The 21652-nt window shown below is 37.8% G+C and overlaps 2 protein-coding genes across 10 annotated transcripts in view; one reads left to right on the forward strand and one right to left on the reverse strand.

Annotated features, from left to right (window-relative positions):
* The window catches only part of celf1 (cugbp, Elav-like family member 1), a 41845-nt gene extending 24278 nt beyond the window's left edge, over nt 1-17567 (forward strand). For 2 of the 9 annotated variants that reach the window (XM_056744868.1, XM_056744938.1), the window contains 14 exons: nt 3037-3221; nt 3325-3407; nt 3621-3669; nt 3781-3915; nt 5539-5618; nt 5744-5905; nt 8404-8473; nt 9578-9748; nt 10094-10210; nt 10403-10591; nt 10806-10826; nt 12299-12442; nt 12560-12731; nt 15998-17567. In XM_056744868.1, coding sequence (XP_056600846.1) covers nt 3037-3221; nt 3325-3407; nt 3621-3669; nt 3781-3915; nt 5539-5618; nt 5744-5905; nt 8404-8473; nt 9578-9748; nt 10094-10210; nt 10403-10591; nt 10806-10826; nt 12299-12442; nt 12560-12687 — 1534 coding nt within the window. In that variant the 3' untranslated portion in view covers nt 12688-12731; nt 15998-17567. The remainder of the gene's footprint in view (nt 1-3036; nt 3222-3324; nt 3408-3620; nt 3670-3780; nt 3916-5538; nt 5619-5743; nt 5906-8403; nt 8474-9577; nt 9749-10093; nt 10211-10402; nt 10592-10805; nt 10827-12298; nt 12443-12559; nt 12732-15997) is intronic. The other 7 variants (XM_056744901.1, XM_056744910.1, XM_056744876.1 and 4 more) reach the window with 7 other exon arrangements.
* Nucleotides 15997-21626, reverse strand: nudt19 (nudix (nucleoside diphosphate linked moiety X)-type motif 19). The gene is made up of 3 exons (XM_056744997.1): nt 20004-21626; nt 19130-19337; nt 15997-18960 (listed from the first exon to the last, which is right to left on the reverse strand). Exons 1-3 carry the CDS (start codon nt 20778-20780, stop codon nt 18728-18730), a joined length of 1218 nt encoding a protein of 405 aa, XP_056600975.1. The 5' UTR covers nt 20781-21626; the 3' UTR covers nt 15997-18727.
* Nucleotides 21627-21652: the final 26 nt, after the last annotated feature.

The following is a 21652-nucleotide window of genomic DNA, read 5'->3' on the forward strand; positions in this document are numbered from 1 at the left end:
ATTTAAAAAAAATTAAGAGTTCTGTTGAAGAGAATGGCTTCCTTTAAGCTAGATTTTCTCCCAGAGATGATGGTGGACCATTGCAGTTTGAGTTCCGGCCCAGTGTGAGTATAGACTAATTCTAAGTTTAATTTAAGGTTCATTTAGCATTGTGTGTTTAAGTCACTAAATGAGCAGAACATTTATAAGTGTGGGCTTCTAACTGTAACAGATGTAATGCATTGTATGCCATTATAACGTTGTAATGCATCGTTCATGAGTTATATGGTATGTCAGATCTATCAGAAATTTCTGTCTGTCTTGAACTGCTGAGTTATGTCGTATATTCGCATAATGCGTGTACTGCCACCTATAAAAACCAAAAGGGAACGTGAAAGAGAAATGGATATGACACGAGCATGATTACAGGATTTTTTCTTGATACTTTTTTTACCGAATGCATATGGCATTTACCTTCACTCTGCTTGTGTACATGCGGTGTCTAAACCACCACAAGAAATGAACAGAAGAGTTCAATTTTGCTAATAATCTTCATGCCGAAGGTCATTGAAGTGAAATATTTGTATTCATTTGAGCCAGCGGTAGGTGAAACATCAAACTTCTTTTCTCTCTTTCCTCTCATTTATACATTTGGCTTATCCATTTATCAAAAATGTGTTCAATTAATACATTTCTGCAATCTTGTTCTATAGCAGTGCTGTACAAGTTAAACTAAGTTTTGTTTTGTCATTTAAAACAGCTCAGTTAGTCTTTATTCAAATACAACATCACAGAACTACTCACTGGCTAATGTAGATGTGAAACCAAAATAATTCAATATCATTTTGAGTGACGACGGAACGTAGTAATTTCCTATCCTACAGCATCTTTGATGTCCTGTGAGCATCCAGCTTTCAAATGATCCAGAGTGGATGATCTTGTGGAGAATCTGTGTCATCTGCTTGTCTGAACAAGTTCTTGTTGTTGGAAAATCAACAAAGTGGAAGGTTTTATTAGCTCTGCAGTCCTCCGATCGATAAACGCCTTTAATCTTGCTTTTAGCTACTGGCTCTTTGTCAGTGGAACAATGCTGTTTTTTCTTCGAGTGGTCTGTCACTCCACTGATCAGCAGCTGCTAAAGAGAGAAATGAAGTGCCGTTTCAGGCTTGTCCAATGACATCACTCGTTATTTTCTACTTGTGCCTCACTCACTGTCAAGCACTAGTTGAAGAGGATGCTCGCTTAGTGATAAAATATATTATCGCAGACTTCATATTCCATTGAGATTTATCTTGGAATGTGTTTTTCACATTTGTGCATGACAGTTTTTAAAGTACGAAAAAATGGTACGAGAATAATCTATGATGTTGTGAGGAGTAATTTGTTGTAACGTTTGGACTGCTTCTGACACATTGTCTACACACATTGTGCGGCCGGCGCAACGTGGCACGACACAAGGGCTTGTTCTCAAAAAGAAATATTACAATGTCCTTAAAATTACATTTCATGCAGCGTGTAATGTTGCTCTGTGTGAATGTAATAGGGATGTGTGCTACGACTAAATATCATTTAAACAAAAGTTTTGAAACTAGTCAACTAGTCTCAAACTAAGCATGGCACAAGGCGGTCCAAAAGCTTTGCGTAGGGCCTATGTAATACATTTTAAAGACTAAAGAATGTAGGCCTCTATTAATCGTACTGTTCATATGACTGTTTTAGCTACATAAAAATTTTGGTACGTATTCCACTTTCCTTATGTTAAGATCATTAATATTTCTGCACTTGCTGATGCCCAAACCCTTATTGGGACGTTTTAGTGGCTGCATGAAGTGATATGATGAGCATTTGTTTGCTTTGGCTGGTCTATACATGGGTTAAAATATGTAGCCTATTCAAAATCCATTTTATTTTCTCCTTTAAGTCTGTTTTTTCCAAATAGAATAATAGAAAGTTTTTATACTTACCGTAAGTATATCAGGTTCCCAGATGAGCGCTAATGATGCCAATTGCACGGCATGATGCGTGTGAATAAAACTAATTTTGTACATTTTAATGTAGCTTTCAGCTGTTTTGCCCTGGATCACCTTAGTCATCATCAGATTGAAGCGTTATCAGTCTGTAGGAGAGTTTTCTTATAGCACCGCCTCCCAGTTTACATCTAATATTTACATCCACATTGATATTGACTGTCAGTGATTCATTGTTTATTGCCTCTGAATGTGGCAATATGAGTTTCAGCCTTTATGGTGCACTTACATGAACGTCCTTTGATAACAGCTAGAGTGAGCGCAAGCACTGAAGGGAGAGGTGCTGGGTGCCGGTTATTTCGGCGTTTATTTTATTTAAAAGATTCGGCAGATGAAGTTTCGATGCATCACTGAACTTAAGTCGCCGTCCTTGGTATGAACGGGCCAGTTAACACTCCGGCATGAAGCAAAGTCTTATTTAAATAATTTAGTTCCATTAGGTGTCATATCCACAGACCAGCGGTAACTACAACTATGATTTAAACAACAGAAAACATTTCACCTAATAAACCGTGACTAATCCTGTGACCAGCTGTTGGATTTAAGAAGCAGTGAAACTGTTAAACATAAAAGCTGCACTAATTGTTAATATTGAAGTGTATTCTCATTATATGTTGTATAATTAAGAGAATATTGCTTAAATGTTGTGTAAAAAAAGTTTATAGAAAAAGAGCAACATACCAGAAATTTGGGAAATATAAATAATCCTATATCGGCAACATTGCTTTCTTATTATAAAAAAAGAAACCCTACTGATAGCTTCGGTGATTATGGGTGTGTGATTATACAAATGTTTAATGTTTATGTTCAAGAAAAATGACTTTATCAAGGTCTGATGCTCATTTTTTTTTTTGGAACCAGAGTCGCCCGTCTTAAAATATCAGGGTATTAGCCGATCTATCTGTCTAGCACTGCTCTTTTAGTCAACTAAGCGTGTTGTAATTGTAGCGTTCTCACACTTGGGAAAAAAGTTTTCATAAGGGACTATTTTGGCTCCCGCTCAAACACGCTTGGTCTTTCTTCCCCATAGAACCAAGATGAACGGGTCCCTGGACCACCCGGACCAGCCCGACATTGATGCTATCAAAATGTTTGTGGGTCAGGTCCCTCGGATGTGGTCGGAGGATCAGCTGCGCGAGTTGTTTGAGCCCTACGGTGCAGTGTATGAAATCAATATTCTTCGAGACAGGAGTCAAAACCCGCCACAAAGTAAAGGTACCTGATGGTCAATAAGCCCACTGAGATGACATGTTTCATGTTAGTAAAACACGTTTCACGTTTCTTTTGGTTTATTGCATTTTTCCTTCACAATTCGCAGGTTGTTGTTTTGTCACATATTACTCCCGTAAATCTGCATTAGAAGCACAAAATGCCCTTCACAACATGAAGATTCTTCCAGGGGTGAGAAAATCATCTGTTTTTTTTTTACCGTGGGAAGTTATTCTCATGTGTGTCATTAGATGAGCTGGTCATGTATTATTGCTCTTACAAATGCATCAAATCTGCATGCATATATTGGCTTTATAAGATTACAAACCCGATTGAAACCATTTATTTCTCATGAGAGCTGAAGCTTGTCAGTGTTCATAAGTCACATGTGAGTTCACTCTGCAGATGCATCATCCTATTCAGATGAAACCTGCAGACAGTGAGAAAAACAATGGTGAGTTTGCCACAGCATTGTGACAGTCCTTCATTTATAAACACTTGAGGAATTTTCCACAGTGACTGTCAAACAGGCAGTGCGGTATAATATGCTTGTCTTGTGTTTCAGCTATAGAAGACAGAAAGCTGTTTATTGGAATGGTTTCAAAGAAATGCAACGAGAACGACATCAGGCTCATGTTTTCTCCTTATGGTCAAATTGAGGAGTGCCGCATACTCCGAGGCCCTGATGGACTGAGCCGTGGTAAGAACTCCAGAGGCTAAAATAGTTAAATCTTCATTTAACCTTACTCAAGTGAAACTGAAGTCTTTCCCTCACAGCTTTACTTGATGGTGGACTAGAAAACAAACTGTCTTGCTTACTGTGACTGAGGTAATTTTAGGAGGCAATTTTCTGCGTCACCAATAGCTGTACATGCCCATCTGAGAATCATTATTGGGTAAACAGGGCTCAGTTGGCTTCTTTCAGCCCAAGTTAAAATGTCACTTTTATCATCCTGTTGAGATTTTTAAACTCGTCCCTTTATTCTTCCAATTTATTGCTGTCAGTTACTTGTGGTGTTGGGCAGTTGTTCCCAATATTTTTGAAAGCAAGGCACCCCAAGTATAAACAGCTGCATGAATTTATTACAAATGGGTCACAACGGACATTATATGAGGTGAAACAAATCATTTAAATTAGCCATCTGTCATTATACCTTGATGACGCATGTAAACAAATCTTATGGACCCATATTAACCATTTTCTGTATGTGGGAATCGTTGGAACAAAACATATTAGAATAAAGATTGATACTTAATTCTTTAAGTAATAGTTAATAACTGGTTACATTTTCTTATGGTTACTTTGTTACATATAATTTGGTTAAAATGTGTGCTTGTGTGCGTTTCGCTCACTTTCCTGAAGAGGTGACTGACGCTCTCTAAGCTGTGTGTCTCATTTCGGTTTGCCTTCAGCGTTCTTAAGAGCATTTGCAGTACATTCATAGACGAAAGTGCCGTTATGTACGGAAGCTTTGGAAACAAAACATAAATGTATAAAAGTGACGCAAGGAATGTAATGCATTTTGTTGCCTTCTCCTGCGTCGTCCTTACAAGCGACCGGGTAAACAGCCGCAGGTTTGATAACGCAAACGACCCGTGGTTAGGGTCCCCAAAAAAATATTTGAATGCAGTCCAGCAGGGGGAGCATTCGAGCTAGGGTTTGGATCAGGCAATCAAGCTATATGTGATACCAACCTGAGATAGCTGGGTACTCGTGTCCCACATGAGCAAGCATCAGCACAATGGGCGTAGCTGGTTGGAGCTGTACGGAGCGATTCTCGCATGTGAACAGTCCAAATGCCGGATAAAAAGATATTTAAATTTTTCATATGTATGAAATATGTTTTTTTTGCCATTTCAGCTTCGTTCGGACATGCTAATATGTTGGTGTTTTTATTTATTTTAATGATCAAAAAGATTATTATATGGTACTGGAAAAAAGCTGTGATTCGGCGGCACCCCTAGCCAGTTGTCACGCCACCCACTTTGGAAACCACTGGTGGAGGGGGTTGCTGTGATTAAATCAACCAAAGTGTAACTAAGGGAACACAATGTACATGAGGCCCACGCTAATTCTTTTAGAATGGACTGCTGTGAACACGCAGCCCATCACCATGGGAACTGCTTAAGTGATGGTCACAGACCTTATCGACTTGAGCCCATGCAGTTTGCATAGGCACTTGACCAGAACCTAGTGTTTCTGCATGACCTCAACACCAGACAAGTAGTTTTCTTTATTTAAGTCAGTGTAACTGAGCACTAAATCCTGAGGTTTGTGTCATTTTGTAATTTGCTCCCATGCCTCTTAACTCTGTTTCCACAGGCTGTGCCTTCATCACATTCACTGCGAGACAGATGGCGCAGTCTGCCATCAAATCCATGCACCAGGCACAGACCATGGAGGTAAAGTAATGCAACAATTAAAAAAGTTCAATTTACAAGATTAAGCTTGAGAACTCAAGCACAAAATTCCCCCAAACATATTCTGTTTGCAAGCTGCATTTTGATATGCTGCTTGTTTCCCTCAGGGCTGCTCTTCTCCTGTTGTTGTGAAGTTTGCCGACACACAGAAGGATAAAGAACAGAAACGCATCGCTCAGCAGCTGCAGCAACAGATGCAACAGCTCAACGCTGCCTCCATGTGGGGAAACCTCACAGGACTGAACTCACTGGGTCCACAGTACCTTGCAGTGAGTACACACTCCAGATCTGCATTATTGAATACAGATGCAACAGGATGCATGAAATGTAGAATTACGAATGTAGAAATGCATCATGCATTTTTAAAAAACATAAACTAGGGATGAGTCACAAGTTTCGAATATTCGAATAGTATATTTAATTATCGAATTTCGAATAGTGTGTGCGATCTTAAAAAACTCGCCGTGTTTTCACGTGTAACGCGTTCATGTAACCAAAGGGTGGCGCTGCCAATAACGACGCACCTAAAACCTCAAGGCTGTCAATCAAGAGACAGTAGAGGAAAACATTTTCCCACAAGAATTGGTAACGAAGTTACGCACACTGTAGACCCGCGTGGCATAACGGAAACGGTAAATTGATATAAAAAATGTGTTCTGTGTGGGGGTCCTTTAATAAAATGAATGAGAATATAGTGCAGTGCAAACTCTGCAATGTAAAGCTGGCTTATCATGGATCAGCAACTACAATGCACAATAATTTCAGGGCGAAGCACCCAGCAGGTCCATCAACAGGTCAGCAATCAGTTGCTAGTTTTATGGGCAGACCAACCAATTTGGATGCCAGATGGGCGGAGCAAATAACGGCTTTAATTACTAAGATGATCACTAAGGATATGCTTCCGATCGGCTTTGTCAAAGGAGAGGGTTTTAAAAATCTTATGGAGTTTGTACAGACCGAGTTTACTGTTCGTCTAGAAAAACGATCACTGCCAGACTGGAGAAACTTTTTCATGATAATAGAAATAGAAGCCTTTTGAGCTGTTAATTCATGAGATCGTCCAGGACTGTTAATAAATGCCGTCACTCGGTTAATGTTTCACGCATGTTAAGTCTGGTCTAAAATCTTTATGGCTTTATTATATTTTCCTTGATTAATCACCCTGCTGTTTTTAAGTTGGCATAAATGTGCATGCTCATATTTTACAAGGAAATGTTCTAGCATTATGAGCGGTCGATGCTGATCAACGTACTGTTAATAAGTGCCGTCATTCGGTTGTTAATATATTAAGGTTTTAGCACTTTATTTTAATGTATTGCTTAATGTTAGATTGCATATTCTATAATACATAAAGCAGTGTGCCGTCATACTCATTTTAAGCGTAAATATTGTCTCTCTCTCTCCGTTTGTGTGTGTAATACTGTAAATGCGCCCATGTGGGGGTGGGGTGCGAATTTCGAATAATTTTCGAATAGTTCTCATCGATCATCAATCTTTTTGCTTTAAATGCCCATCCCTAACGTAAACCTCCATTGAGGAATTAATGTATCGGATACAAAATTAAAGCTTTTAAATTTAGTAAATGAGAGCTGTTTTGTGCTCCGTGCAAACTGTCCTGTTTAGTTGCTCCATTTAAATTGTAATGCATTATCGTTTGCATCCGTGTTTAAAATGTAGGGTTGAGTTTAATGAGACTTTATATAGTTTATATAACTATATTATAGTTTTAGACAAATAGCCTGACTCCTAAGAAAGGTTGCTGTGTTTTTTTGCTGTGTTTGAGCACATGGGCTACAAGTCTATGTTTGGCAGCTATTTAGCTGCTTCTTATTTGGCTTATCAAACTCCAGACATTTCTTTCATCCGTTATTGGAGAATCTAAAACTATACGTTTTCATTATTGGCCTGTGCCAACATAGATGTGAAGCCCTGTTTTAACTTGTTAGTGCTGCTTCCATGGGTGTGCTGTAAATACCTCTTCTATCTTCATCTTTCCCCTTTCTGTATCTTTTCAAATCCCTCATAATTTTCTAACCCTTTAATGTTCACATGATTACATTTCCGTTTCTATCTTTACCACCAGTGTTGGGTAAGTTACTCTGAAAAAGTAATTAATTACTAGTTACTAATTACATATCCAATAGTGTAATTAGATTACTATACAAACTACTCTCTCCAAAAATGATTTAATTACTTTCTATGTCCTAAATCAACCATGATTAGAATTGATTCAAGGATATGCATGAAATGGCACTTCTAATTCATTAAAATAAATAATAAACACAGTAACTTCATAAATTATTCGTATTAACTGACCAATACAAATGTGCAACGCATAAATTAAGTCATACATTTTAAAGTTAGCCTTAAAATTTTGATGTCGTTTCCACAATTGAATATATTACACAGTATTTAGTTCAATTACATCAGAAGTAACTAATTAAATTACAGAAAAAAATTGAGTAATCCGTTACTTTAATTACTTTTCCTTTGAAAAGATACAGTAACTAATTACTTGGTTACTAGTTACACCCAATACTGTTTAGCACACATGCTCCTGCTTGTCTTGGTTTGCACTTTTGCCTTCTACTCATCTTTTCTCTTCCTCTCCTACAGTTGTCTTTCTTTATTCCCTCTTCCTCTCTTACCTTGTTCCTCTCCCTCGTCCCTTTTTCTCTCTCTCCCCTTCTTTCCGTCTCTCTCCTTAAATCACAGTCCTGGATGCAGTCCTGACTCTCTCTGTTCTCTGTTTTGATGTAATGTCTAGCTTTATTTGCAGCTTCTTCAACAGTCTGCATCCTCTGGAAATGCGCTCAACAATCTCCATCCAATGTCAGGTGAGTACCATTCAACCCCAGGTACAATGGCTCTTTGTCAATGATATTGAAAGTTGCATGCTTACAGATTAAGTTGTTGAAATAATTAGTTTAGGTTTAGAAATGGTCAGCATGGATGGATGCTGCATGTAAATGTGTGTAATGCCATTCTCTGTGTATTCAGTACATGTAACCAGAGGTCGCGTTAACCGAATATACTCCGTCATTGACCGATTTTTTTATGCCAGTGACGGAAAAATCTGAAGGTTGTCCGTCACTTTTACAAACTACCCTCATTGTAATCCGTCATTCTCCTTTTTCTCGATTTGGTTGCATCCAATCATTTCCTTTCATGAGAAAGTGAACGAAGAGATGCGTAAGTTTCCATTCATATACATAAATGCCATCATCCGTTCAGGAAAACCCACGGGGATCAGCAGAGAATTTTATGTCTGACAACAAATATAAAATATGTATACGACTTCGGCTTTATTGGATATTAAAATATGTTAAGTTCAAGGAACACATGTACTTCGCGATGACGTCATAAACATGCTAATTAGCACATGATATCACCTTGCAACAAATGACAGGTAAAAATAGATTGACAGATTTTTTACGAGCCTGTCTGTCAAAATGACGTCCAATGATGAAGTCTAGAGCAAACTCTGCATGTAGCACTTCAGTATAGGGGGCAATTCCTACTATTAACTAGTTGTTATAAGCATGCCTAGTAATGGCAATATTGGCTGTTTATTAGTTCTTATAAAGCATATATTCTCTACATCTCTAATCTTACCCTAACAACTACCTTACTAACTAGTTTGTTGGGTGGAAAGTCGTAGTTAATGGTTTGTTAATAGCGATACTTGCCCCTTTTACTGAAGTATGACCCAAAAAGGCTGATATAACAAGTCAATTTAAATAATTATCTGCATGAAGGCTCCAAGTTGAGTAAAGTCTGATGCAAACTAGCTAGTATACATTTATGCATGTGGTGACACCGTGATCTACTTAAGTGACAAGTCGGCAAGTGATTTATCGTGTCAGTCACTAAAATCCTACTTGTGCATCCCTATATGTATATATTGTTGTATTTGTATATAATGTGTGGATCTGTGTCAGGTTTGAATGCCATGCAGAATCTGGCTGCATTAGCAGCAGCTGCGAGCGCTACACAGGGGAACCCCACAGGTAGCAGCGCTCTGACCACCTCTAGCTCTCCCCTCAGCGTCCTCACCAGCTCAGGTACGCCTTCTGGACAGCACGGTCAATCTGCCTGGGACGCCTTCAAGGGTTGGTCCCGCTTTTTAATCTCCTCTTGCTTTTAACTGTTGCTTTTTTGTAGGTCTAATCTGTAAAATGTGACTAGCTGGCCTTCATAATGTTTGCTTTGAAGACTCAAAACGACTGTGATGTTGTGAACATCTGGTGTTCATGCACCAGTCCACTTACTCTAGCTCTTTATATTTCCATCAGTTGTGTCTTTGACCTTTGGCAAATGGCTTGTTGCATGCCAAAAACATTACTACTCTTTGTATCTGCTTTTCCTTATCTAATTGGGTAACATGCGATTGTGTAAAAGGTTGAATTGTCTGATAGATAATGTGTCAGAACTGTTTTTCTTCTGCTCCACCACAGCTGGTTCCTCTCCCACCTCCAGTACTAGCTCTTCTGTGAACACCATGGCGTCTTTAGGTGCTCTTCAGTCTTTTGCTGCTGGTGCTGGAGCGGGTCTCAACATGAGCTCACTAGCAAGTAAGAACCAATTGTTTTAAAAGTTTGTAGAAGATCAGATGGGTTAGCTAAAGGTCATTTCAAGACAGATTTTTAATTCTCTTGCCCTTTTTTCTGTTGTCTCTGAATGCCGTTTCTCTGTGTTAGAAGTTTTCTGTGGCCTCCCTGTGTGTTTGTGTGTCTGAATGCTGTGATGTGATTCTCTGTCTGCAGGTATGGCTGCTCTGAATGGTGGTCTGGGCAGTGGGGGTCTCTCGAACGGCTCTGGTAGTACTATGGAGGCTTTGACTCAGGCAGCCTATTCTGGGATCCAGCAGTACGCAGCTGCCGCTCTGCCCAGCCTCTACAACCAGAGTTTACTGTCCCAGCAGAACGTCAGTGCAGCCGGAAGCCAGAAGGAAGGTGAATGCCTAGTTTCTGATGAAGTAAAATGTCATTTTTGGGTCGATGAGAAATCATCTTATGTTCAATAGAGAACTGTACTGAAGTTAGCTAGCAGGGGTGGCTCTTATAACAAGATATGTTTGTCGGCCCATGATGCTTTTCATTGTTTGTACACGTGACTTTTGTTATCACCTTCTGAAGATCCATTCTTGTTTTAAATATGCTGCAACAGCCAGTCACAATCAGAGCGCGGGTAAGATATCATGATCATTCTCCACAATGTCCTTTCCTTCTAAATTTTGATTTGTTTGAAATGTGTGGAGATCCATACCAGCTGCTCTCTGGAAATAAACTGGAGGAATATTCCATGTTAAGAGTCAACATCTGTGTCATGCTCTGTTAGCTTAGAAAATCATTTATTGCTAATCCTTCCGTTTGTCAAAACATTGATAAGAGATGTAATTACAGTAATGAAGAGCGGGAAGACCTCTTACAATACCTAAACGTAACAGTGTTTCATTTAACAATTGTATTTAACAAATACAAGCTTTAAAATGTTTAATCCTAATGTTTCCTAGTCTTCCATATGATGTTTTTACTAACTAAGGGACTTCTTAGACATGCTGTTGAATACAACCAAAAAGAAGTTATACTTAACATGGGATATTCCTTTAAAGGGACAGTATACTCAAAAATAAAATTCTGTCATTAACTCACCCTTTACTTTTTTTTAATTTGTTTAAAATTATTTGTTCTGATGAACACAGAGAAATATATTTGGACAAATGCTTGTAACCAAACAGTTATTGGCCACCATTGACTACCTTAGTAGGAAACATGACAATGGCAGAACTGTGTCCTACATTCTTAAAAATATCTTCTTTTGTGTTCAGCTGAACAAAAAATTTATAAAGCAATTTTTCCTGGAGGAATATTCCATGTTAAGAGTCAACATCTGTGTCAAGCTGTGTTATCTTACAATACCATTTTGGCTAATCATTCCATTTGTAAAAGCATTGATAAGAGATGTTATTACAGTAATGAAGACCTCTTACAACACCTAAACGTAACAGTGTTTCATTCAACAATTGTATTTAACAAATACAAGCTTTAAAATGTTTAATCCTAATGTTTCCTAAACTTCCATTTAAAATTCTATTACTTTTCTTTACTCTGTTGTCCTTTATTTTTACTAACTAAGGGACTTCTTAGACATGCTGTAGAATACCACCAAAAAGAAGTTATACTTAACATGGGATATTCCTTTAAAGCGACAGTTCACCCCAAAATAAAAATTCTGTTTTTTACTCACCTGTTCTGTTTTTAATCTGTTTAAAATGATTTGTTCTCATGAACACAGAGAAATATATTCGGAAGAATGCTTGTAATCAAACAATTATTGACCACACTTGAGTACCATAGTAGGAAACATGACAATGGCAGAACTGTGTCCTACATTCTTCAAAATATCTTCTTTTGTGTTCAGCTGAACAAAACGTTTATAAAGCAATTTTTCCTACTATGGTAGTCAATGGCGGCCGAGAACTGCTTACATTTTTAAATATACACAAATTTGGATCTTGAGGTCGAGTAAATTAAGACGGACATTCTGGAGTGGACTTTTCCTTTAACAACTAGACCATACATGTACATTCTTAATTTAAATAGGGATTGGTCTAGGTGTAAAGCTCTCTGTTTGTCTCCCTCCTCATGTCTTTATAACAGGCCCCGAAGGAGCAAATTTGTTCATCTACCACCTGCCACAAGAATTTGGTGATCAGGATTTATTGCAGATGTTTATGCCTTTCGGCAATGTTATCTCAGCCAAGGTCTTCATTGACAAACAGACCAATCTTAGCAAGTGTTTCGGTAAGCCATGAACTAAACCTTAAATATTTAGATTTTCCAGTTCCGAATCAGTACTTTTGTCTATGGTCATGGTCACTGTGTGGTATGTAACTGAAGTTGTTTTGTTTTGTGTTTTAGGCTTTGTAAGTTATGACAATCCAGTTTCATCCCAGGCGGCCATTCAGTCAATGAATGGTTTTCAGATTGGAATGAAGCGTCTGAAGGTGCAACTTAAACGATCCAAAAATGACAGCAAGCCATACTGAGTGATTTCACTCTCAAATGGACTTGCTTTGAAAATGTTTTTCTGGTAAGTGGAGTGTGATGTTGGAAAAATAGAATGACCCCCACCTTAACCCCCTCTCCCCACCTAATGCTTTTACTTCTGGCCTTTCCTACATATTTTCTCTTTTAACCTTAAAAACAGAAAACATGCAAATTGTTAACATTTTTAGAATTTGTTTCAAAATGGCTTGTTTTTTTTTTTTACATTTAAATATGATTGTTTTGTCTCTTATTTTTTTTCTGGTGCCATATTACGAGTTTGCTGTGTATAAATCTTCGTCAAAGGTTGTTGCACAATGAAAGCCAGCCTTTTTGAGCGCTTTCAGTCCCCTAGACTGTTGATCAGCACAGTCAGACCCCTGTAGGTGTTCTCCTGTGTTTACACTAGACTCTTGTAGTACATTCGGACCGTGTAATGCTGATGCCTCCTACAAAGCTGCCTTTCTAGAAAATGGAGGTTTGCTGCATCGGTGCAAAAGATAATCAGTCACCTGAATATTGTTTGCCGCATCTGGAAGGTCAGGCCGCTCTCCACTAGGATGCCTTTTTATTTAATTCATTTATTTATTTCACTAATTTATTTATTTATTTTTGAAAATGTATTTGTGTCTTCACTATGGGGTTATTATAACGTTTGCTTCAAAGCCTGTTTTGTTTTATTTTATTCTGCTGGAGGGCTCAGATGGCAACAATAATGATGCTGTTGTTTGTTGGTTTTGTTCACATTCGTATTTCACGTTTCAAAGGGACTAGCACTACAGTGTAAAATATCATATGTTATTATGGAGAACGGTGGGTCAGTATTGGTAGTTTGCTGGAGATGCTACACTTACTCTCAGGACATTTTCACCTTTCTGTCAGACCAAAACTTTGCCCGTCATTCTACTCTTTAAACTCACCTGGTAAAGTTCTCAAATATTAATGAAATAGCTGATGGAGTGCTTCATCTTTCTCATAGCTTTTCTTAAAGCCTCAAACACAATCAGAAGCTTCTTTTTGACCCATGATTTGTATCCTTAAAAAAAAGTCAAATGCTAAATCGCATGGTGGCACATGGGTTTTAAAATGGCATTTGTATAAAGTTTTTTTTTTGAGTAATCCTCAAGACACACAAACTTATTTTGGTGATTTTTATTTTAGTTGTCATTTATATGCTACGCCTCAATTCCAGAGGTTGGTGTTGAAGCTTTTAGCAATATTTTCATCTTGGGGAAAAGGTGAGATATTTGGTGAATTTTGAAAAGATGTAGCCAAGAACAGAAAGAAGCAGGTTAACTAATACTGAAGTGATTGCCAATTAATAATTCATAATTTAAAGACTAGTTTAATTTAGGTCGAAAGTGTTTAAGATTTTTCTCAGTGCTGCAAGGTTGTTTCCTTTACCCCTTAACTTGGTATATTGAGACACACCCTGCAATCCTGAGACACTCATCAGTTTAAAGAGTGAATGAGTTGCTCCCTGCAGCTCAGATTAGTTGATGGCAGTAAGTGTTTAAATTGTTATCAAATGTTAGCGTCAATCTGAGTCCTGCAGGATCGTATGTTGAAGAGTGTTTTATGGAAGTGGAGGAGAAAACATTCTCCAGATAGTGTATATTACTTAACTATTATGCCTTTTCTATTTTTATAGAGGTTTTATAATATTGCCTAAATATTTCTCTGAATTAAAACAGTTGTTTAAAAAAATCCTCAAAACATTCAACAGTGTTTTTGTAGAATCCAAATGTGAAGTTTTGTGAATACATTCACAGATTGTTTGAACAACTGATGTGTGGCCCTTTCCGCTAGATGTAGTTTGTCTGTTAAATCCAAATTGTATGAAGAACTGCCCAGGTGTAGCTGGGATGTTTTTACAGGTCTGACAGAGATTCACGGTTCAGTCTAAAGGGATTACTTGGAGATGGTGCACAACTTAAATTCAAAATACATCTTACATTTATGTAAAGAGATGCTTGAAAGTGCTTTATAACATTTGATTTCCTCAAAACAAAAGTCACCATTTGTGAAAACTGTATTAGACAATTGTCTTAGATGTTTACCTGACTGTTGTTTGACACGCTTGTATTATTAACGGTGCATCCTTTTTTCTCAAATGATTTGTGAAAATGACAACGTAAATTTGCTTATTTGCACTTTTTTGTTCTGTCAGTAAATATGAACAAATTTGGGAAATTTGAGTTGCACCGAATCACCAAGGTGGTGACATACAGATCTGTGAATTTACGTGTTCATCCATTAGACAAGTTTTAGACTGAACCCAGGTGTTTAGCCACTGTTGAAATGTTTAGATGCTAGTCCAGGGAATGCCCAATCCCTGATCTGTGCCTCTGTTCAAATACATAATGTCACTTACATGAAAAAAAAATGAAAACCCTTGGACATGTCCAAGCGCACCACGAATCACCATTTTGAAAAATCCAAAGATTCTTGTGAACTTGTAATAGGCAGGGATTTTTCTTTGTTAGACAGAATCTTTTCATGGTTTTGTTACATTTTATCCAGAGCAGAATGGCTGGCGTTTGTATAAAGGTCTGCTGATTTGTGCGCCTTAAAACAGCTCACAAGTGCAGAGTAGTTCCACTCTAATGTGCCAAACACATCGAGTCTTAAATTACTTATTATACATTTATTATAATACTCTGTTGTTCTCTCTGTGTTCCATCATGTTTATCCAGTTGTTGTCCTTCACAAAGTTTAATGAGTTGGAATTGTATCCATTTGAGTTACCCATGGCAGCCGGTGTTTGTGACTAATAATCAGTATGAGCAACTCCAAATATGCATTATTCCATAGTCCCACACAATTCAAGTTGAAGCACAAAATAAAATGACTTTCAGTCAAAGAGTTGAAATATTGAAGCACAATTTCTTCCCTGTTTCTTGTTCTTTCCTTTTTGGTCTAAAATGAAAAATGTGGTGGTGAGAATTTTTAAATGTTGTTGATGAGTGTTCATGTATTTCAGATGCTTTTGCACTGAGGTTTTTTCTTCTTTTAAACAACATCAGTATTCAGTTGTGTAGTAGCTGTATTAGACAGGCTGTTTTGTGTCCCCTGGTGGTGTTTAATGTTATTCCCCTCTGTTCACTATTGGCATGGTGCTTCCCTCTCCCTCCTCCTTCCCTCTTCATTGTTTCCTGTGTTGCATTCAGTGTTTTGTGTTTAGATGATATGCACCTTTGAAAGTCCCTCCCCATGCAAAAAATAATCATTCATGATTTTCTTTTTCATCCCTCTCCTTTTTCCGTTGTGCTTTAACCTAGGTTTGTTATTCGTTTTTTGTTTTTATTCTAGATATCTTCGTGCCCGTTTGTCATCGTTTGCCTAGCATGTTGATGTGACGTCAAAAGTTCATCGTCCAGTCCGTTGTCCTCTTCGCTTCTCTGGCGCTTGAAATTTCACACTTGACCTTTTTTGTTAACTTTTGACGCTGTTGATTACTTTGTTTTTTCCTTTGTGTGATGTTCATTTCTGTCATTTGTGCTGCCAATAGGGAGCGTTAGAAAGACTGCTTGCGTGTAAAAAGTTTCATGAAAATCGTTCAGAGCAAAGAGTCTATTTTTCTAGAACGTACAAACATAACCACTAGATTTTTGCAGAAGCTTTTAATTTTCCTTGTTTAATTTGTTTTCTTGATCAATTTTTTATTGTTTTAAAGCAGTCTTCCTAACGCCTCAAATTGTACTCCTTTTTGATTTTTGTTTTCTCAAAGCAGCCATTCAGTTTATAGAATCACTGTTGTGTGTTCAAGTGTGGGTGTGTTTCCCTCTTTCTCTCACTTGTTAGTTCTAAACCTTTTTAGAGGATGTTTTCGTCACATTTTGCTGAAATCGAGGATAAGCTTTGTAATTTTGTGTTAGGTTAGTTGGCATGATGTAATTTTGGGAGTTTTTATTAACAGAGTGACATACAATAGACACTTGAATTGCCTTTTTTCTTTGTGTGTCGACCCAATACAGGCACATGTTTTTTATTTCCTTATTGTGTGAAAATCAGGATTAGTCTGAAATAAAATGCATAGACTAAGCAGAGTTGAATTTCTTGTCGCAGGTGAATATTAAGCATGCATGTTTTTTGTAAGTGCACTGAAATCCTCAGCAAAATGTGATTTAGTTTTGTTTAAAAAAAGTTCAGATGAATAAAGTGGTGCCAAAAGTTTTGCATGTTGATGTTGGTTACATTATCGGTATGTTTCACGTCATGCTATTATGACATGTTCTACGTTCAGAGAAAGACATGACAGTGTGTTTTGGTTTAAAGTGGGCAAATTTAAAATGTGTTCTTAAAATTAAAGAGGTTTTCGAGTCATCACATGAAATAAGTGATCATGCCTACAACAGTGAACTTATTATTTTAAGATGTATTGTTTGGTTGAGCATTTGTTACAATCATACATCTGTTTTACACTTTTGTTCTTTTGTTTATCATTTGACATTTGTGTTTGTTGTGATCAAAAGTTGTGGACTGGGTTATAGCGCTCAACTGCAGCTGAGGGGGCAGCCTTCTAATATCCATGTTTCCATTAATGAAGAAGAGCTACATTTAGGATTCTTCACCCCCTTTATTTTATTTTATGCAGACAGACTTCTAATTGGGATTGAGGTGGTTGATGTTTTCTATCTAGAATTTTAAGCTGCTGTTTTGTTCTCAGATTTCCTGTGGGATGTTTGTCATTATTGGTACAGAGTGATTGTATTTAACATTTAAGATTTGTACAGATTTTTCTTTTTTCTACTTCAGAACTTCTGTTTCACAATGTAAATCCCGTTAGGTAGAGCATGTAGACTGTAACACATGACCAAACATCAACCAAAACAAATAGTCCACAAAACAGCCTTTAAATTAAAATTTTAGTTTTTTGTCATTTCAGTTGTGTGGTTTTCATGGAAAGTGTAGAGAGTGCTGAATTTCTTAGGTGTCTAAATCAAGTGTGTTGTATGAGTTTGGTTAAGGATTTTTCACGCTACTGTCTCTACAGAAATATAGCACAGTGGAAACTCAAAGCAGTTAACTGCTACTTTCGTATATGTATTAAACTGTTTGAAAACATTCACACACATTGTGTCTGAACTCCTTTTTAATAAAGAAATAATACCATACATAACAATTGTTGGGTTCAAATGAGCAATTTTTTTTTTTTTGATAGTCACTTCATTTGTCCACAGTTCTTGATAAAGATATACATTTTTACAACGTTTTGTGATGTATGATCCTCCAGCAGTGCCATTTGTCAAGACTTTATATGGGCTATAATCTAAAAAGCACATAAGTATCAAATTTGTTTGGGCTATAGTTCTACCTTTTATATAACTTGCACTGTATGCCTCGGTTATCACGTTTTAGTATTAAAAATAAATAATGACCTGTCATTTAGGAACATTGCATCTTACCTTAACACTGATATTATACACGGTGTCAGTTATTGTGCCTATATTGCATTACCTTTAAAACTGGTCACAAAAATGACTTCAAAGTTTTTGCCATGCTTTGTGTCTTCATTTACTGTAAACCACTATGAATTAGACCTTTGATGCTGAGTGATATTTTCTATACATAGTCATGTTGAAATAAACGCAAAATGAATGTTATTTAGTTTTACTTTAATTTAGGACACTGTGTATTTTACAGATACACATTTATCCAATCTTTAATTTATCAATGTGTACCTGTCCTTTATTTACATTTATGCATTTGATAGACACTTTTATCCAAAGCGACTTGCATTGCAATATTCTATACATAGGTATGTGATCCCCTGGGATCAAACCCACAACCATGCTCTTACCACTGAGCTACAGGAAAGCTTTAGAAGTATGTTTGTTAGCTGGAGATGGAACCTTTGACCATTGCACTTTTCTCAAATGCTCTATCAAATTGGATTGAACACAAGTATTAAAGCAAAATTAAAACTGCATTGTGTAGGTCAAGGGCCACATCTGTTTGCCTTTAAGAGAAATGTATAAAATCAATACAGATTCTTTTTTTATTCTTTCCATTGTTTCAGCATGTTAAGATAGGTGAATGTCAGAGTTTACTGCTGGTTTTGAAGTCACCATCCACAGCTTGAATGCTCAGAGGCTGCAGATGGTTATACTTGGGGCTGATGTTCACGTTGAGAGATACTGTGTATAGATCCTGACTGATGAAGCGGTGAAGGTCTGAACTGGAGCTCTGGAGCTCCTTGAGACTCTTGTCAGTTATCAATGGCCCGTCACGCTTTCCAGAACAGTCCACGTTCTCTAGGTACAGATCATCACCTATGTAAAGGATATAAATTATTTAATTTATGCCATAATTAATTCATCTGACTAGTTGTTAATCTAAATGTTATGGTTACATTTATTTTGATTGCATTCACATGATGTTTCTGTTGGTAAGTTAGGTTTCAGATCACAGATTTCTTTTTTATCCGAACAAAATAATCACCTGGCAAAATAGATATGATGTAGTTATCAGAAATGAGGTTAATAGGCAGCCATTGCTCACAGCCCTCCAGAGACCTCTGACAGGCAAAGTGATGCAGCTCCATGAGCGCAGGAAAGCGGCACATTCGTCCGAGGTCATAGAGCTGTGGTGGCGCTATCCATAATTCCCTTGATTTATAGCGATGCAGCACTTCAGAGGGAGTGGACCACTGCGAGACAGGACCAAATAGTTATTTACGAACAGTCAAGCATCAGTTGGATTAAAATAAGAGAATGAATGAATTCTACTACGACAAAGGCTCTGCTGGTTAACCTACATAACCTGACGTTGAAGACTGCAAATATTAAGAATCGAGACCTGACACGAATATTAAGTCATTGGACTCTCAAGACTAGAACTGCTGTATAATTTTAGCACAAAATTGTTACAATGTCTAATATCACAACATGAAGCTACAACAACAAATAATACTGAATTACACACATTTTTAAAAATACTACTAATATTATATTATATAATAATATAGGGTGATTATATATTTTCCTCATTTTAAAATATCATTAATCTCGACAAAAAATAAGCCTTTAACTAAAACAAGGAAAAAACAATACTTATATTTTAGCATCTTCACCCTCCTTTGCCTAGAATTTGCAAAGCTGCTCTTAGCTTTTTATTGACCAGCTTCTTAATTTGTCAACCTGAGAAGTCATCTAATCTATTTATAAATATATTAATGAAAGAAACTAATATATTGGAACAACATGACACATAACTAATAAAACTATTTAGACCTATGCCTTCAGATCTAAAGCTTTATAAAACCATGAGAAAATCCATCAAATGAACCTAAACTTCTCACCTAGAAATGTCTCACCTTAAAGTGAATTATCTCCTTCTCGTCTTGAAGAGTATACGGAGTCTCCTGCAAACAACAGATGTAAAAGGCAGTATCGTATCTCCTGTGTTTGCTGTACACACCTGTGGGAGTCAACCAGTTCCCCCACTCGTGCAGAGCCCAGATGTTAGGAAGACACTGGAGCTCTTTGCACATATTAATAAAATTAGCAGGGTTATTGATAACTAAAGATCTCCACTTAGACAGCACGTCTTTGTCCCACGGTAAGATCAATCTGGTGATGGCCGGTTGGGTGTCATGTGCATTAACGTTACCCGTGTGTAAATAAATACTGCTTTCCTCGCGTTTGGGAACGACCAGGAGCACCCCAGACTCCTCGAAGGTCTCTCTCACGGCACAAATTCTGAATGCGACATCTCCCGGGATGGGAGACCCCAGTTTAACTCTGTCAGTGGCGAAAATAGGTGGCCTGGTCTCCTGTGGCTGTTTCACGACTCCAACGCCGTAGTTGGGCGCTTTAAGGAAGGATTTAAAGATGTCCTGCCACTCGCTCGAGAAGTCGGACGCATCCACCAGACCCCCGGGAAACACATATGCGTTGGGCATGAAGCCGCTCTTACCGCTTCGTTTCAGCAGCAGGACTTCGTAGTCAAACGCGGATGTGTGCGGTACACAGGACGGAGCAGTGACTTTATCCACAGCAGCTCTCAGACACTCCGCACTCTGAGCGTGTCTCATCCCGGCCGTCACGATCACCGTCGCGGCCTCTCGCCAGTGTTTCAACGCTGTGTTCATTGTTGACCTGACTTACATAATTACTGTAAAACCCCGTTTACGCAGAAACTTTCGACTTCGGTCAACTAATCATAACATGACGTCAAGGACAATACAGAGACAAACATGTCTATTTGTTCTGTGTTTGGGGATTGAGCGCCATCTACGGCATCGGATGAATGACAGCGTTCTCAACTTTGCTTAGTTATCATTTAAAGGAGTCGTCGGATCATTTTTTTCTGTGTTTAAGTGATCTAATCGGCTCCCCGGTGCAACCCAGAAAACGTGAAAAACAAGATCCCGGTCAGTTTGTTTTGGAGTTCCATTCCCTGCAAGCATGTGAGAAATCGAGCCTTTCAGATTTTCGCTCCTGTTGTGACGTAAAAACAGGATCTTTTTATAATATTAACTCCCTTTAATCTACACAATTCCACCCGCTGCCATGGCTTAAATTCGTGGACAACATGCAACATGCAATGTAGTCGCTGCACAGAGTCCTAACTTCGGAAGAGACAGGAGTGGGTTTATTTTATTTATAGTGGAAATCTCCCAGAAAGCATGAGTAAAAACCTACTTGTTTGCACGAATCACTTCAAGCTGGAGTGCTTTATCAACCTTGGACAGTAGTACAAGCTGGATTAGCTTCAAAATTGTTCCTTAAGAGGGATCGAGATCAACTGAACGAGGCAAAGTTGCCGATTGACGTACATATAACGTTTATATAGGAGGATAACCTTTGTATATGATAGGGAAGGGAGCTAAGTCAGTCACAGGCTGAATAGAGCATTCAAAGCCAGTGTTAAACATACTGTTTATTTATATGTCATTTGGCAACTGGACACTTGGAGTTTATCTGTATGTATGTTAATACATTAAATGCTTTAATATGTTCA

The sequence above is a fragment of the Triplophysa dalaica genome, chromosome 1, assembly GCF_015846415.1.
Source record: "Triplophysa dalaica isolate WHDGS20190420 chromosome 1, ASM1584641v1, whole genome shotgun sequence".
Lineage (NCBI taxonomy): Eukaryota > Metazoa > Chordata > Actinopteri > Cypriniformes > Nemacheilidae > Triplophysa > Triplophysa dalaica.

Coding starts and splice junctions, on each gene's coding strand:
- nudt19 (XM_056744997.1), bottom strand. CDS start 20,780: ATGAACACAGCGTTGAAACACTGGCGAGAGGCCGCGACGGTGATCGTG. Junction 19,338..20,003: donor AGGAGATAATTCACTTTAAG/GTGAGACATTTC, acceptor CCTGTCTCGCAG/TGGTCCACTCCCTCTGAAGT. Junction 18,961..19,129: donor CATCATATCTATTTTGCCAG/GTGATTATTTTG, acceptor TCCTTTACATAG/GTGATGATCTGTACCTAGAG.